At 41.8% G+C, this 15,104-nt stretch overlaps 1 protein-coding gene across 1 annotated transcript in view; it reads right to left on the reverse strand.

Moving 5' to 3' along the window:
• Window positions 1–7,542: 7,542 nt before the first annotated feature.
• Window positions 7,543–15,104, reverse strand: part of LOC134343598 (raftlin-like) — a 106,495-nt gene continuing 98,933 nt past the window's right edge. Inside the window, exons 9-10 of the mRNA XM_063042362.1 lie at window positions 13,219–13,300; window positions 7,543–8,522 (exon numbers count right to left, since the gene is read on the reverse strand). Of these exons, the coding sequence (XP_062898432.1) occupies window positions 7,944–8,522; window positions 13,219–13,300 (661 nt within the window). The 3' untranslated portion in view covers window positions 7,543–7,943. The remainder of the gene's footprint in view (window positions 8,523–13,218; window positions 13,301–15,104) is intronic.

Genomic DNA, 15,104 nt, shown 5'->3' on the forward strand with positions numbered 1-15,104 from the left:
CTCCCACCATGGGAAATATCCTTTCCACATCTACTCTGTATAGGCCTTTCAACATTCGAAAGGTTTCAATGAGATCCCCCCTCATCTTTCTGAATTCCAGCGAGTACAGACCCAGAGCATCAAATGTGCCTCATATGTTAACCATTTCATTCCTGGAATCATCCTTGTGAACCTCCTCTGGATCCTCTCCAATGCCAGCACATCTTTTCTAAGATGAGAGGCCCAAAACTATTCACAATATATGAATGTATAATTACAAACAGACAAAAAATTCACTAATTATTGCCTGTCCATCCCCATTCTATATTCCTTTTGATTTTTTTCACTATCTCCTTCTCCATCAAAGAGAGTTGAAAATTCATCTTATCTACTAAATTAGGTAGAAGGTATAAGAGCCTCAGGACTGGCACCACCAGGTTCAGGAGCATCTACTACCCCGCAACCATCAGGCTCTCGAACAAAGGGGATAACTACTGCATTGCACTGTATATACATGCAGAGAGATGACAATAAACTTGAACGTAAATGATACCAGTTTTAAGAAAGAAAATAGGTAAGATGTTTGATTACATTTAAATACAATTTAATTGATTAGGTCCTAGCTAAAGATAAATCAACATTTTGCAAATTCAAGTGCAATTTAATGGTTTCATTTTGTAGAAACTAAAATGTATGATGATAATATTCTGTATTCCAAAATTTGTAGGGAGGAAATGACAAGGCCTGGAATGAGCTTAGGTGTCAAATATCTAGAAATTGGTAGGTTAAATAACTATTTCATGCTCGAGTTCAAGTTCAAGGTTATAAATTTCATAGGCATAAAATGCTGGGTATAAATTCCCTGAAAATTAGCTTTATTCAGCTGTAGCACATGACATTACAGCAGGACAAATGCAGCTTAATAGGAACTTGACAATTAGGAGGTGTTGTTGACAATGAAGAAAGTTATTGTAGATTAGAGAGGATGTTGATCAGTTTGGGAGTGACAAATGGATTTCAATACAGATAAATGTGAGGTAATGCATTTTGGAAAGTCAAAACAGTCTAGGAAAGGAATTAGGGGACGTGCATAACTCATTGCACAGACAGGGCGGTGAAACAGGTATTTAACACACCAGCCTTCATTAATTGGGGTATTCATCAGTCAGAAATTAGGATATTGTGCTGCAGTTGTATAATTTGTTGGTGAGGTTGCACTTGGAGTACTGCCAACAGTTTTGGTTACCCTGTTACAGGACGTTTGTTGAAAAAGGCAACAAACTGCAAATGCAAAAAGAACAAATAACAATAAATAAATAACCAATAAATATCAAGAACATGAGATGAAGCACCCTTGAAAGTGAATCTATAGGTTGCAGGAACAGTTCAGTGATGGGGCAAGTGAAGATGAGTGAAGTTATCCCTTCTGGTTCAAGAGTCTGATGGTTGAGCAGTAATAACTGTTCCTGAACCTGGTGATGTGGGTACTGAGGCTTCTGTACCTTCTCCCTGATGGCAGCAGTGAGAAGCGAGAATGGCCAGGATGGTGAGGGCCTTTGATAATGGACGCCGCTTTCCTGCAACAGCTTCCCATGCAGATGGGCTCAACGGTGGGGATGGCTTTCCCCGTGATGAACTGGGACGTATCCACTAATTTTTGTAGGCTATTCCGTTCAAGAGCATTGGGGTTCCCATACCAGACCATGAATCAACCAGTCAATATACCTACAGAAGTTTGCCAAAGTTTTGGATGACATGCTAATCTTAGACCACCTGGACAATACAAACACCTATGTCAGGATGCTGTTCGTTGACAATAGCTCAGTGTTTAACACCATTATTCTCATAATCCTGACATAGGTATAGCTCAAATACCATCTATAAATTTGCTGATGGATCAATCATTGTTGGTAGAATTTCAGATGGAGACGAGAGGGTGTACAGGAGTGAGATATACCAGCTAGTGGAGTGGTGTCACAGTAACAACCTTGCACTCAATGTCTGTAAGACCAAAGAGCTGGTTGTGGACTTCAGGAAAAGTAGGACGAGGGAACATGAACTAATCCTCATAAAGGGATCAGAAGTGGAGAGAGTGAGCAATTTCATGCTCCTGGGTGTCAAGATCTCTGAAGCTACAAAAAGTCGTAAAATTAGATAGCTCCATCTGAGTACTGGCCTTGGTAGTACCCAAGGCGTCACAAGACACACACTCAGTGATTCAGGAGCAGTTTCTTCTCCTCTGCCATCCAACTCCTAAATGGACACTGAACCCACAAACACTACCTCACTTTTATATATTATTTCTGTTTTTGCACTATTTTTAATCTATTCAGTATATACGTACTATAACTAATTTATTTATTTTCTTTCTATATTATCATGTATTGCATTGAACTGCTGCTGCTAAATTAACAAATTTTGCGACACATGCTAGTGATAATAGACCTGATTCTGATTCTGATCTTTGCTAACTTCTAAAAAAAGCAGAGGTGTTGCGCTGGTTGCTTCGCAATTGCACTTACATGCTGGACTGAGGACAGATCCTCTGAAATAATTACCCTGGGGAATATAATGTTGCTGACCCTCTCCACCTCTGATCCCCCGATGAGGACTGGCTCATGGACCTCTGGTTTCCTCTTCCTGAAGTCAATAATCAGCTCCTTGGTCTTGCTGACATTGAGTGAGAGGTTGTTGTTGTGGCACCACTCAGCCAGGTTTTCAATCTCCCTCCTACAGGCTGATTTGTCACTGCCATTGATTTGGCCAATAATAGTGGTGTTGTAGGCAAACTTAAATACGGCATTGAAGCTGTGATTAGCCTCACAGTTTTAAGTACAAAGTGAGCAGTGAAGGGGGGCAAAGCACACAGCCTTGTGGTGCACCTGTTCTGATGGAGATTGTGGAGCTGTTGCTATTAATCTGACCTGACTGGTTTCTACAAATGAGGAAATTAAAGATCAAGTTGCACAAAGAGGTACTGAAACCAAGGTCTTGAAGCTGATTGATTCTTTTTGAGGAGGTGATTATATTGAATGTCAAGCTGTAGTCAATGAAGAGCACCCTGATGTATGCGCCTTTGCTGTTATGATGTTCCAGGGTTGAGTCATGGCATCTACTGTTGTGCCATGAGGAAAATTAGAGTGGATCCAAGTCATTTCTCAGGATATGTTTCATCACTAACCTCTCAAAGCACTTCATCACAGTGGATGTGAACGGACGAGTCGTTAAGGCAGGCTACCATATTTTTCTTCAGTCTAATACTAACCCATCTGCTGTTTTCAGGGGAGTAACGCATCGAATTATTGGGCTGTAGATGGTTTTGACAGCATTGTAAAAATTATGCATGTTATTATTATCGGCAAAGGACTGGATTTCATGTGCCTTTTCAGTCCACCACTCATTTTGTATGGTCCGTATTGCCTTTTGCACTTTCCTCCGAGCTGCCTGCCAATGCTGCCTGATGCTGGTGGATGAAGGGTTGTCTAAAGTTGCCCGGTGTGCTTTGTGCTTGTCCTTAAGGAGGCTGTGGATGGTATCTGAGTTGTCGTCAAACCAGTCTTGGTGGTCCCTGCTCTTATGGCCGATGGATTGGGCTGCTGCCTCATAGAACGCAGAGCTGATATAGGTCCACTGTTGCTCCATGGTATTTTCTGAGTTCCAACTCCCTTAGTTTCTCAGCTAGGATGCATCGAAACTCACTTCTTACTTCTGTGTTTCTCAGGAGGTTGCAATTTATCCACTTTTTATTGGGTTTTTGCAGACACAAGGGGGGACGTACTTTCATATGGAGCTTGGTCACAATCATACGGTGGTCAGTCCAGCACTCTGCTTCTCTCATGGCACGGGTGATGTGAACATCCTTGATGTCACTACGTTTCACAATGATGAAGTCGATTGTGTGCCAATATTTAGAGTGAGGGTGCATCCACGAGGTCTTATATTTTGCCTAACACTTCTGAAGAATCAGAATACCATTCTGCTGAGGTGGGCTGAGCATTTTAACGCCCTGCTTAATCAGGACATAGAAACATAGAAACATAGAAAATAGGTGCAGGAGTAGGCCATTCGGCCCTTTGAGCCTGCACCGCCATTTATTATGATCATGGCTGATCATCCAACTCAGAACCCCGCCCCAGCCTTCCCTCCATACCCCCTGACCCCTGTAGCCACAAGGGCCATATCCAACTCCCTCTTAAACATAGCCAATGAACTGGCCTCAACGGTTTCCTGTGGCAGAGAATTCCACAGATTCACCACTCTCTGTGTGAAGAAGTTTTTCCTAATCTCGGTCCTAAAAGGCTTCCCCTCTATCCTCAAACTGTGACCCCTCGTTCTGGACTTCCCCAACATCGGGACCAATCTTCCTGCATCTAGCCTGTCCAATCCCTTCAGGATCTTATACGTTTCAATCAGATCCCCCCTCAATCTTCTAAATTCCAACGAGTACAAGCCCAGTTCATCCAGTCTTTCTTCATATGAAAGTCCTGCCATCCCAGGAATCAATCTGGTGAACCTTCTTTGTACTCCCTCTATGGCAAGGATGTCTTTCCTCAGATTAGGGGACCAAAACTGCACACAATACTCCAGGTGTGGTCTCACCAAGGCCTTGTACAACTGCAGTAGTACCTCCCTGCTCCTGTACTCGAATCCTCTCGCTATAAATGCCAGCATACCATTCGCCTTTTTCACCGCCTGCTGTACCTGCATGCCCACTTTCAATGACTGGTGTATAATGACACCCAGGTCTCGTTGCACCTCCCCTTTTCCTAATCGGCCACCATTCAGATAATAATCTGTTTTCCTATTTTTGCCACCAAAGTGGATAACTTCACATTTATCCACATTAAATTGCATCTGCCATGAATTTGCCCACTCACCCAACCTATCCAAGTCACCCTTCACCCTCTTAGCGTCCTCCTCACAGCTAACACTGCTGCCCAGCTTCGTGTCATCCGCAAACTTGGAGATGCTGCATTTAATTCCCTCATCCAAGTCATTAATATATATTGTAAACAACTGGGGTCCCAGCACTGAGCCTTGCAGTACCCCACTAGTCACTGCCTGCCATTCTGAAAAGGTCCCGTTTATTCCCACTCTTTGTTTCCTGTCTGCTAACCAGTTCTCTATCCACATCAATACCTTACCCCCAATACCGTGTGCTTTAAGTTTGCACACTAATCTCCTGTGTGGGACCTTGTCAAAAGCCTTTTGAAAATCCAAATATACCACATCCACTGGTTCTCCCCTATCCACTCTACTAGTTACATCCTCAGAAAATTCTATGAGATTCGTCAGACATGATTTTCCTTTCACAAATCCATGCTGACTTTGTCCGATCATTTCACCACTTTCCAAATGTGCTGTTATCACATCTTTGATAACTGACTCCAGCAGTTTCCCCACCACCGACGTTAGGCTAACCAGTCTATAATTCCCCGGTTTCTCTCTCCCTCCTTTTTTAAAAAGTGGGGTTATATTAGCCACCCTCCAATCTTCAGGAACTAGTCCAGAATCTAACGAGTTTTGAAAAATTATCACTAATGCATCCACTATTTCTTGGGCTACTTCCTTAAGCACTCTAGGATGCAGACCATCTGGCCCTGGGGCTTTATCTGCCTTTAATCCCTTCAATTTACCCAACACCACTTCCCTACTAACATGTATTTCGCTCAGTTCCTCCATCTCACTGGACCCTCTGTCCTTTACTATTTCTGGAAGATTATTTATGTCCTCCTTAGTGAAGACAGAACCAAAGTAATTATTCAATTGGTCTGCCATGTCCTTGCTCCCCATAATCAATTTACCTGTTTCTGTCTGTAGGGGACCTACATTTGTCTTTACCAGTCTTTTCCTTTTTACATATCTATAAAAGCTTTTACAGTCAGTTTTTATGTTCCCTGCCAGTTTTCTCTCATAATCTTTTTTCCCCTTCCTAATTAAGCCCTTTGTCCTCCTCTGCTGAACTCTGAATTTCTCCCAGTCCTCAGGTGAGCCACTTTTTCTGGCTAATTTGTATGCTTCTTCTTTGGAATTGATACTATCCCTAATTTCTCTTGTCAGCCACGGGTGCACTACCTTCCTTGATTTATTCTTTTGCCAAACTGGGATGAACAATTGTTGTAGTTCATCCATGTGATCTTTAAATGCTTGCCATTGCATATCCACCGTCAATCCTTTAAGTGTCATTTGCCAGTCTATCTTAACTAATTCACGTCTCATACCTTCAAAGTTACCCCTCTTTAAGTTCAGAACCTTTGTTTCTGAATTAACTATGTCACTCTCCATCTTAATGAAGAATTCCACCATATTATGGTCACTCTTACCCAAGGGGCCTCTCACTACAAGATCGCTAATTAACCCTTCCTCATTGCTCAAAACCCAGTCCAGAATAGCCTGCTCTCTAGTTGGTTCCTCGACATGTCGGTTCAAAAAACCATCCTGCATACATTCCAAGAAATCCTCTTCCTCAGCACCTTTACCAATTTGGTTCACCCAATCTACATGTAGATTGAAGTCACCCATTATAACTGCTGTTCCTTTATTGCACACATTTCTAATTTCCTGTTTAATACCATCTCCGACCTCACTACTACTGTTAGGTGGCCTGTACACAACTCCCACAAGGGTTTTCTGCCCCTTAGCGTTATGCAGCTCTACCCATATCGATTCCACATCTTCCCGGCTTATGTCCTTCCTTTCTATTGCGTTAATCTCCTCTCTAACCAGCAACGCCACCCCACCTCCTTTTCTTTCATGTCTATCCCTCCTGAATATTGAATATCCCTGAACGTTGAGCTCCCATCCTTGGTCACCCTGGAGCCATGTCTCTGTGATCCCAACTATATCATAATCATTAATAACAATCTGCACTTTCAATTCATCCACCTTGTTACAAATGCTCCTTGCATTGACACACAAAGCCTTCAGGCGCTCTTTTATAACTCTCCTAGCCCTTATACAATTATGTTGAAAAGTGGCCCTTTTTGATGCTTGCCCTGGATGTAGGACCCTGATGTAGACCCCACCATCAGGTAGGGGTCTAACGTATCATCAGGTACGTTCCGACCACTGCTGCATTCTTCACGGCAAGGAGGCTTGGAACCACTGTTATAATTGACTTATTACTATATTCATGCGAGGAAAATATGCGCTGTGTGTTTAATGTTAAATTCGTTAGATAAACAAGTGACTTATAGTTGCCTCATCATCCATATTCCGGTCGTGATTAACACCACCCCACCTCCCCCGCTGGCTGGTCCGCAAGAATGTTGTCAATATTAAACCGGTCCGCGGTGCATAAAAGGTTGAGGACCCCTGTTATAAAGCATCACAGTCAATCAAAATCGTGATGCATGTTTGACAGGGATTAGGAAATGTTGTCTGGCTGTTGATAACCTCTGCTGTAAATAAACCATGCCCGTCTTCACCCAGTTTGAGATCCATTAACTCTGTATGGCCCAGGTATCAGACCCAAGGTTGTGATTTTAACATCACAAAAAAAAATTGCATTATAATACTTGAACGTGTAAAATACAAATGTTGAAGCGAGTTTCTCAATGAAAACAATATTTTATTTACAGGAGCAATATTAAATGATAGTAAATACATAATCCTGTGAGAGGAAACTGCTGACAAGCATAAGTTGTTGTTGTATAAAATATTTTATTTGCTGTTGATCAACTAATAGATTTTACTGTAATATTAACTGTAACACCTACATTCTTATTAAGTTTAATGCTAGAATGTCATACTATCAACTGTAGTATAAAAACACAGAATTCTAGCATAAACTATTGTTATTTGCTTTATCACATAACAAGCAAGTGTGTGTGTGAATGAGTTCATTCACTAAGGATGTGACACAACATGGGCATAATTTTACAAACAGACCAGCAAAAATTTTACAATCAGACTTCACAGGGGAAAAAAAATTGCACTATCTTTTTATTATCCAGAATATTGCATTATTCACCATCATGTAATTCTACACCTCCTTTCCCTTCCTCAGGTGCAATAGGCTTTATTTCTGAGATGGATCCAATTGCTTCTTCCGAGGCCTGGGCAGGCATGTTATTAAGGTGCTGACTAGTGACAATACATTCTCCATTCACTGGAGTATTCACTTTTGCTTGACAGGCCTCTCCTTCACTTTGACTAATTGTATCACTTTGACATTCATTTTCATGCTTTTCCTGTACTACTTTCACATCTTCATTTTCACAAATATTTTTGTCATCATGGGCTTTGTTCATTACATTTTCCGGAACTGTGCTTAACCCTGCACTCCCAGCCCCCTCAGCATTTGTCACACATATGTAGCTTTGCACTCCCTCAGTCCCAGGGATATTGTTTTCATTCCCCTCTGTTTTCAGGGAAATTCCAATTTCAACATTTTCTTTGTCTCCATTCTTTGCCACGCTTTCTTCCAGTTTCTCGTCTGAAACTTCTTTAGATTTCTTCACTGTAAGAGGTGCTTTGCCATTTTTATCTTTTAAACAGCCTTTGTCTTTCTTGCTTGATTTTTCATCTTTTGTTGATTTTTTCTGCAGACAAATATGGAGAACAGAGTTGAATTTTTGTTAGGATTGTCTGCAGATTAATTTCCCGGCTACATCTATGACCTTCTCTCTTCTTAGAGAAAGCTATGGTTAATTTCTTGTGGCATCGTTATGGAACGTTTAAATGCCTGAAGTCCATAAACCCAAGTAATTCAAATATACACCATCCAAATAATACTAAACAGTTCACAACATTGCTGCCTCAGTTTTGCACTGGTTTCAATACAACCTCTGGCACCACCAAGGTGGCTGAAGGAAAACAATCTGTTTTGTATCAAGATTCCCATTGTTATAAAGGACACCAGAAGTTCATTATATAGAGCAGAAATAGAATATTTTACAACTCTACAGTGTTTGTTCTGTGAATAAAGTTAGTGCTTTTCATCTGATTAATTCAGTTCTACAGGCTCCTTTTCCTGCAGGAGAGTTGAATAAGATTCTGTTCCCTTGGTTGTTCTACTAGAAATAACTGCTGTAGCCCATAAAGTTTGTGTGGGTAACAAAAACACTTTCTTATGTACTGGAATGAATTAATGCTCTACACATTGTGTCTCTTCAGAGTAATGGTGAAGTAATGCCAATTCTCATCACAGCCATCTGTGTGGCTCCTCAGAGTGGGAGAAAAAGGTCACATGGATCAAATGTATATTTTAAAAAGGGTGGGACTTACACCTTTTGAGAAAATACACAGATAGCAAATATAAAGGCATAAAAGAGTACATGTAAAATGTGGTCCGAATACTGCAATTATTAGCAAAATTCAGCATAACAAAAAGCTCCTGAGGAACTTAAATTGTGTCTATTCTTGCCAACACTACACATGCAAAACATAGGGAACTGTTTTATTAAGAACATCCGTCTGTATACCTACTAAGCTCACCATGTAAAATAGGTTTCCTTTCCATAAGACCATAAGACAAAGGAACAGATGTCAGCTATTCAGCCCATCGAGTCTGCTCCACCATTTTGTCAGGAGCTGATCCATTCTCCCATTTAGTCCCACTCCCCCGTCTTCTCACCATAACCCTGGATGCCCTGACTGCTCAGATAATTTCCATTCAAGATAACTTGTGTTTTCTTTCAAATCCTCAACCCTTTCTGACTGTTTTTCTGTACTTAAGTCACAGCGGGCCCTTTTCTCAATTCATTCATTATAAAGCACTATTCCTTTCCCCTTCTAATGTAGTGACTGCCCCTTCACCCCCTCCTTCAACTTCCAATGTGGCTCCTACCTGCCAATGGCAAGGAATCTGATCTGAGGTATCATGACCAGCACAGAAGCAACCTGAACTACTACTTTACTCACAACACTCAAACATGGATATTCAGGGATATTCAATATTCAGGAGGGATAGACATGAAGGAAGGGGAGGTGGGGTGGCGTTGCTGGTTAAAAAAGAGATTAACGCAATAGAAAGGAAGGACATAAGCCGGGAAGATGTGGAATCGATATGGGTAGAGCTGCGTAACACTAAGGGGCAGAAGACGCTGGTGGGAGTTGTGTACAGGCCACCTAACAGTAGTAGTGAGGTCGGAGATGGTATTAAACAGGAAATTAGAAATGTGTGCAATAAAGGAACAGCAGTTATAATGGGTGACTTCAATCTACATGTAGACTGGGTGAACCAAATTGGTAAAGGTGCTGAGGAAGAGGATTTCTTGGAATGTATGCGGGATGGTTTTTTGAACCAACATGTCGAGGAACCGACTAGAGAGCAGGCTATTCTGGACTGGGTTTTGAGCAATGAGGAAGGGTTAATTAGCGATCTTGTCGTGAGAGGCCCCTTGGGTAAGAGTGACCATAATATGGTGGAATTCTTCATTAACATGGAGAGTGACGTAGTTAATTCAGAAACAAAGGTTCTGAACTTAAAGAGGGGTAACTTTGAAGGTATGAGACGTGAATTAGCTAAGATAGACTGGCAAATGACACTTCAAGGATTGACGATGGATATGCAATGGCAGGCATTTAAAGGTTGCATGGATGAACTACAACAATTGTTCATCCCAGTTTGGCAAAAGAATAAATCAAGGAAGGTAGTGCACCCGTGGCTGACAAGAGAAATTAGGGATAGTATCAATTCCAAAGAAGTAGCATACAAATTAGCCAGAGAAAGTGGCTCACCTGAGGACTGGGAGAAATTCAGAGTTCAGCAGAGGAGGACAAAGGGCTTAATTAGGAAGGGGAAAAAAGATTATGAGAGAAAACTGGCAGAGAACATAACAACGGACTGTAAAAGCTTTTATAGATATGTAAAAAGGAAAAGACTGATAAAGACAAATGTAGGTCCCCTGCAAACAGAAACAGGTGAATTGATTATGGGGAGCAAGGACATGGCAGACCAATTGAATAATTTCTCTCATAATCTTCTGTCTTCACTAAGGAGGACATAAATAATCTTCCAGAAATAGTAAGGGACAGAGGGTCCAGTGAGATGGAGGAACTGAGCGAAATACATGTTAGTAGGGAAGTGGTGTTAGGTAAATTGAAGGGATTGAAGGCAGATAAATCCCCAGGGCCAGATGGTCTGCATCCCAGAGTGCTTAAGGAAGTGGCCCAAGAAATAGTGGATGCATTAGTGATAATTTTTCAAAACTCGTTAGATTCTGGACTAGTTCCTGAGGATTGGAGGGTGGCTAATGTAACCCCACTTTTTAAAAAAGGAGGGAGAGAGAAACCGGGGAATTATAGGCCGGTTAGCCTAACGTCGGTGGTGGGGAAACTGCTGGAGTCAGTTATCAAGGATGTGATAACAGCACATTTGGAAAGCGGTGAAATGATCGGACAAAGTCAGCATGGATTTGTGAAAGGAAAATCATGTCTGACGAATCTCATAGAATTTTTTGAGGATGTAACTAGTAGAGTGGATAGGGGAGAACCAGTGGATGTGGTATATTTGGATTTTCAAAAGGCTTTTGACAAGGTCCCACACAGGAGATTAGTGTGCAAACTTAAAGCACACGGTATTGGGGGTAAGGTATTGGTGTGGGTGGAGAATTGGTTAACAGACAGGAAGCAAAGAGTGGGAATAAACGGGACCTTTTCAGAATGGCAGGCGGTGACTAGTGGGGTACCGCAAGGCTCAGTGCTGGGACCCCAGTTGTTTACAATATATATTAATGACTTGGATGAGGGAATTAAATGCAGCATCTCCAAGTTTGCGGATGACACGAAGCTGGGTGGCAGTGTTAGCAGTGAGGAGGATGCTAAGAGGATGCAGGGTGACTTGGATAGGTTGGGTGAGTGGGCAAACTCATGGCAGATGCAATTTAATGTGGATAAATGTGAAGTTATCCACTTTGGTGGCAAAAATAGGAAAACAGATTATTATCTGAATGGTGGCCGATTAGGAAAAGGGGAGGTGCAACGAGACCTGGGTGTCATTATACACCAGTCATTGAAAGTGGGCATGCAGGTACAGCAGGCGGTGAAAAAGGCGAACGGTATGCTGGCATTTATAGCGAGAGGATTCGAGTACAGGAGCAGGGAGGTACTACTGCAGTTGTACAAAGCCTTGGTGAGACCACACCTGGAGTATTGTGTGCAGTTTTGGTCCCCTAATCTGAGGAAAGACATCCTTGCCATAGAGGGAGTACAAAGAAGGTTCACCAGATTGATTCCTGGGATGGCAGGACTTTCATATGAAGAAAGACTGGATGAACTGGGCTTGTACTCGTTGGAATTTAGAAGATTGAGGGGGGATCTGATTGAAACGTATAAGATCCTAAAGGGATTGGACAGGCTAGATGCGGGAAGATTGTTCCCGATGTTGGGGAGGTCTAGAACGAGGGGTCACAGTTTGAGGATAGAGGGGAAGCCTTTTAGGACCGAGGTTAGGAAAAACTTCTTCACACAGAGAGTGGTGAATCTGTGGAATTCTCTGCCACAGCAAACTGTTGAGGCCAGTTCATTAGCTATGTTTAAAAGGAAGTTAGATATGGCCCTTGTGGCTACAGGGGTCAGGGGGTATGGAGGGAAGGCTGGGTTCTGAGTTGGATGATCAGCCATGATCATAATAAATGGCGGTGCAGGCTCGAAGGGCCGAATGGCCTACTCCTGCACCTATTTTCTATGTTTCTATGTTTCTATGTTTCTATGAGCAGCACTGAACAAGGACACAGAGTGGAAGGGAATGGGTGGCAACTGACAGAGAGAGAAAGATGAAAGGTGCTGATGAGGAAAGAACCAGAATAGAAAGGAGAAGGATATTGCCAAAAGCTAGAAACAGCATGGAGACACAGGAGGCTGCAGAAGCTGGAATCTGGAGCAAAAACCCAAAGGCTGGTGAAGCTCAGTGGGTTAGATATTATCTGCAATCTGAAATGACGAACATCCCTTTGCTTCTTCTGATGCTGCTTGACCAACTGAGGTCCTCCAGCAGTTTGTTTATAGTGCTAGAAACAACGTGTTTCACTGGCAACAACTTCAGAGAATATTAAAGAAAACATCATTGGATTGGATTTGTGCGATGGCACCATGATGAATATTACACGCCGCTGTGCTCTTTCTTCCTTACTCATACTGACACGGTCTCTTTAAATGTGATTCAATCCACAATAGCAATCTTTGTTCTACTGACTTCAACCTAGTCGAGTCAAGCATAACTAATCTTCCATAGCTTTGCTGTGCAAAATGCTGTATAAAGTTACACTTGCAAACAAAAAAAAAGAGGCCATTTACCTTTGGCTCCTTTTTCTTCTCTTTGCTTGGCAGTGATGGTCTCTGGAGGAAGACGATCTGTTTTGTAGCAAGATTCCCATCGCTGTAAAGTATATCACACCAAGAAGAACATTATTCTCTTTCATTAATTTCATGAATTCCAATCAAATCTAACAAAAGTTAGATTAAAACTTTTTTTTAACATTCTGTCAGTTCTATTACCTATAAGCCTTGATATATCAAGAAAACAACACATGTAGATTGCACCAGGTCTAAGTTGTGCAAATTGAGACCAGATATATCCAATGTTATTTTCAGTCTGCTTATCCTAGTAACAGCTACCCTGCTAGTGCTGTTTTGATGAGTAATATTACGCCCAAGGTTGGTGCAGTTTGCCCCAAATAGCAATGAAGCAAGAGTGTAGAGTAAAGACTTCCTCTTCTCATAGTTTGGTTCTCATTGAATTACTTCTCGGGCCTTGTTGAAAGAGTATGTGCAACTGATTCATGGCTTCAGCCGCCTGGGTTTGATTCTGACCTCCAATGTTGTCTGTGTGGAGTTTGCTCATTCAGCCTGTCTCTGCATGGGTTTCCTCCAGGTGCTTCAGTACCCTTCGCCAACAAAAGACATGTCCATTTTTTCTCGTTTTTTGCGCCAGGGGTGCGGTTCAATGTCTGTTACATTTTTTTGTTAGCTTCTTTGTGTGGGGAGGTGTATTTGGAGGCTGATGTTCTTGCTGAATTTCATGCGGGGCAGAGGGTTGGGGGGGGGGGTTGATGTCCTTGTTGCATTCCGTGCAGAGGAGGGAGTTTGGGGATTGATGATTGTGTTGTCATTCCTTTTGTGTGTGTGTGGGAGGGGTGGGTTTGCATTTTCTCTCTGAACTGACTTCCATGGTTTTCTTGGTTTCCTGGCTATCTGGAGAAGAAGAATCTCAAACATACTTCCATAATAAATGAACCTTAGAACCTTTGAACCTTTCATTATTAAAATAGTCGACTGCTTTAAATTTCCCTTAGTGTGGGAGAATTGGGGATTATTAATAGGCATCTATAAGAAAATGGGTTAAAGAAAAATAAATGGGAGAATAGGTTTGCTCTAAGAACAGCCACATTTGATGGGCCAAATAGCATTCAGTGTTGTAATGAAATAGAAATATGTAAATATGAGAAAAGCAATTAATTGTAAAATTTCACTAATGTTTTCCTGCATTAGAAGCAGCTAGCAATGTGGCAAAATAATCAAGCAAAATTCTGTTGGGTTTATTACAGTTCAGGAAACAGCTGGTAGGAAAATACGGGGTAGATGCTCATGTTCATCAATGAGAAAAGGTCTTGGAGCAGGAGGTTTAGAGAGCTGAAGTTCCACACCACCAAGTTCAAGAGCAGCTACTTTCCATCAACCATTCAGCTCTTCAATCAACCGGTAAAACCACAATCACTGCAGTTTAGAACCCTTTGACCACTCTGATCACTTTGCACTAAAATGGACTTCTTTATGTTCTAATTGTGCTTTTCTTGTAAATATTGTGTGTAATTTATGCTCAAAGTATGTTTTTCCTGTGATGCTGCTGTAAGTTTTTCATTGCACCTGTGCATCCACGTACTTGTGCATATCACAATCAACTCGACTTTGACTTCAATTGCTGATGTAAAATTGTGCAGAATATCTGAATGCTGTGAACAAATCTTAACAGGTTCAGAAGACAGACTTCCTACTTTCAGCAGCTGCTTCCAGTTCCAGTAACCTGTGTTTGATTTTGACCTCTACTGTTTATCTCTCTGGAATTTATACATTCTCCCTGTGGACATAGGGATTTCCTTTGGGTACTAAGGATTCCTCCTACATCTTAAAATGTGCAAGTTGGTAGGTTCATAGGCCACTAGAGGTTCCCCGTATGGGTGAGT

The sequence above is a fragment of the Mobula hypostoma genome, chromosome 3, assembly GCF_963921235.1.
Source record: "Mobula hypostoma chromosome 3, sMobHyp1.1, whole genome shotgun sequence".
Taxonomy (NCBI): domain Eukaryota; kingdom Metazoa; phylum Chordata; class Chondrichthyes; order Myliobatiformes; family Myliobatidae; genus Mobula; species Mobula hypostoma.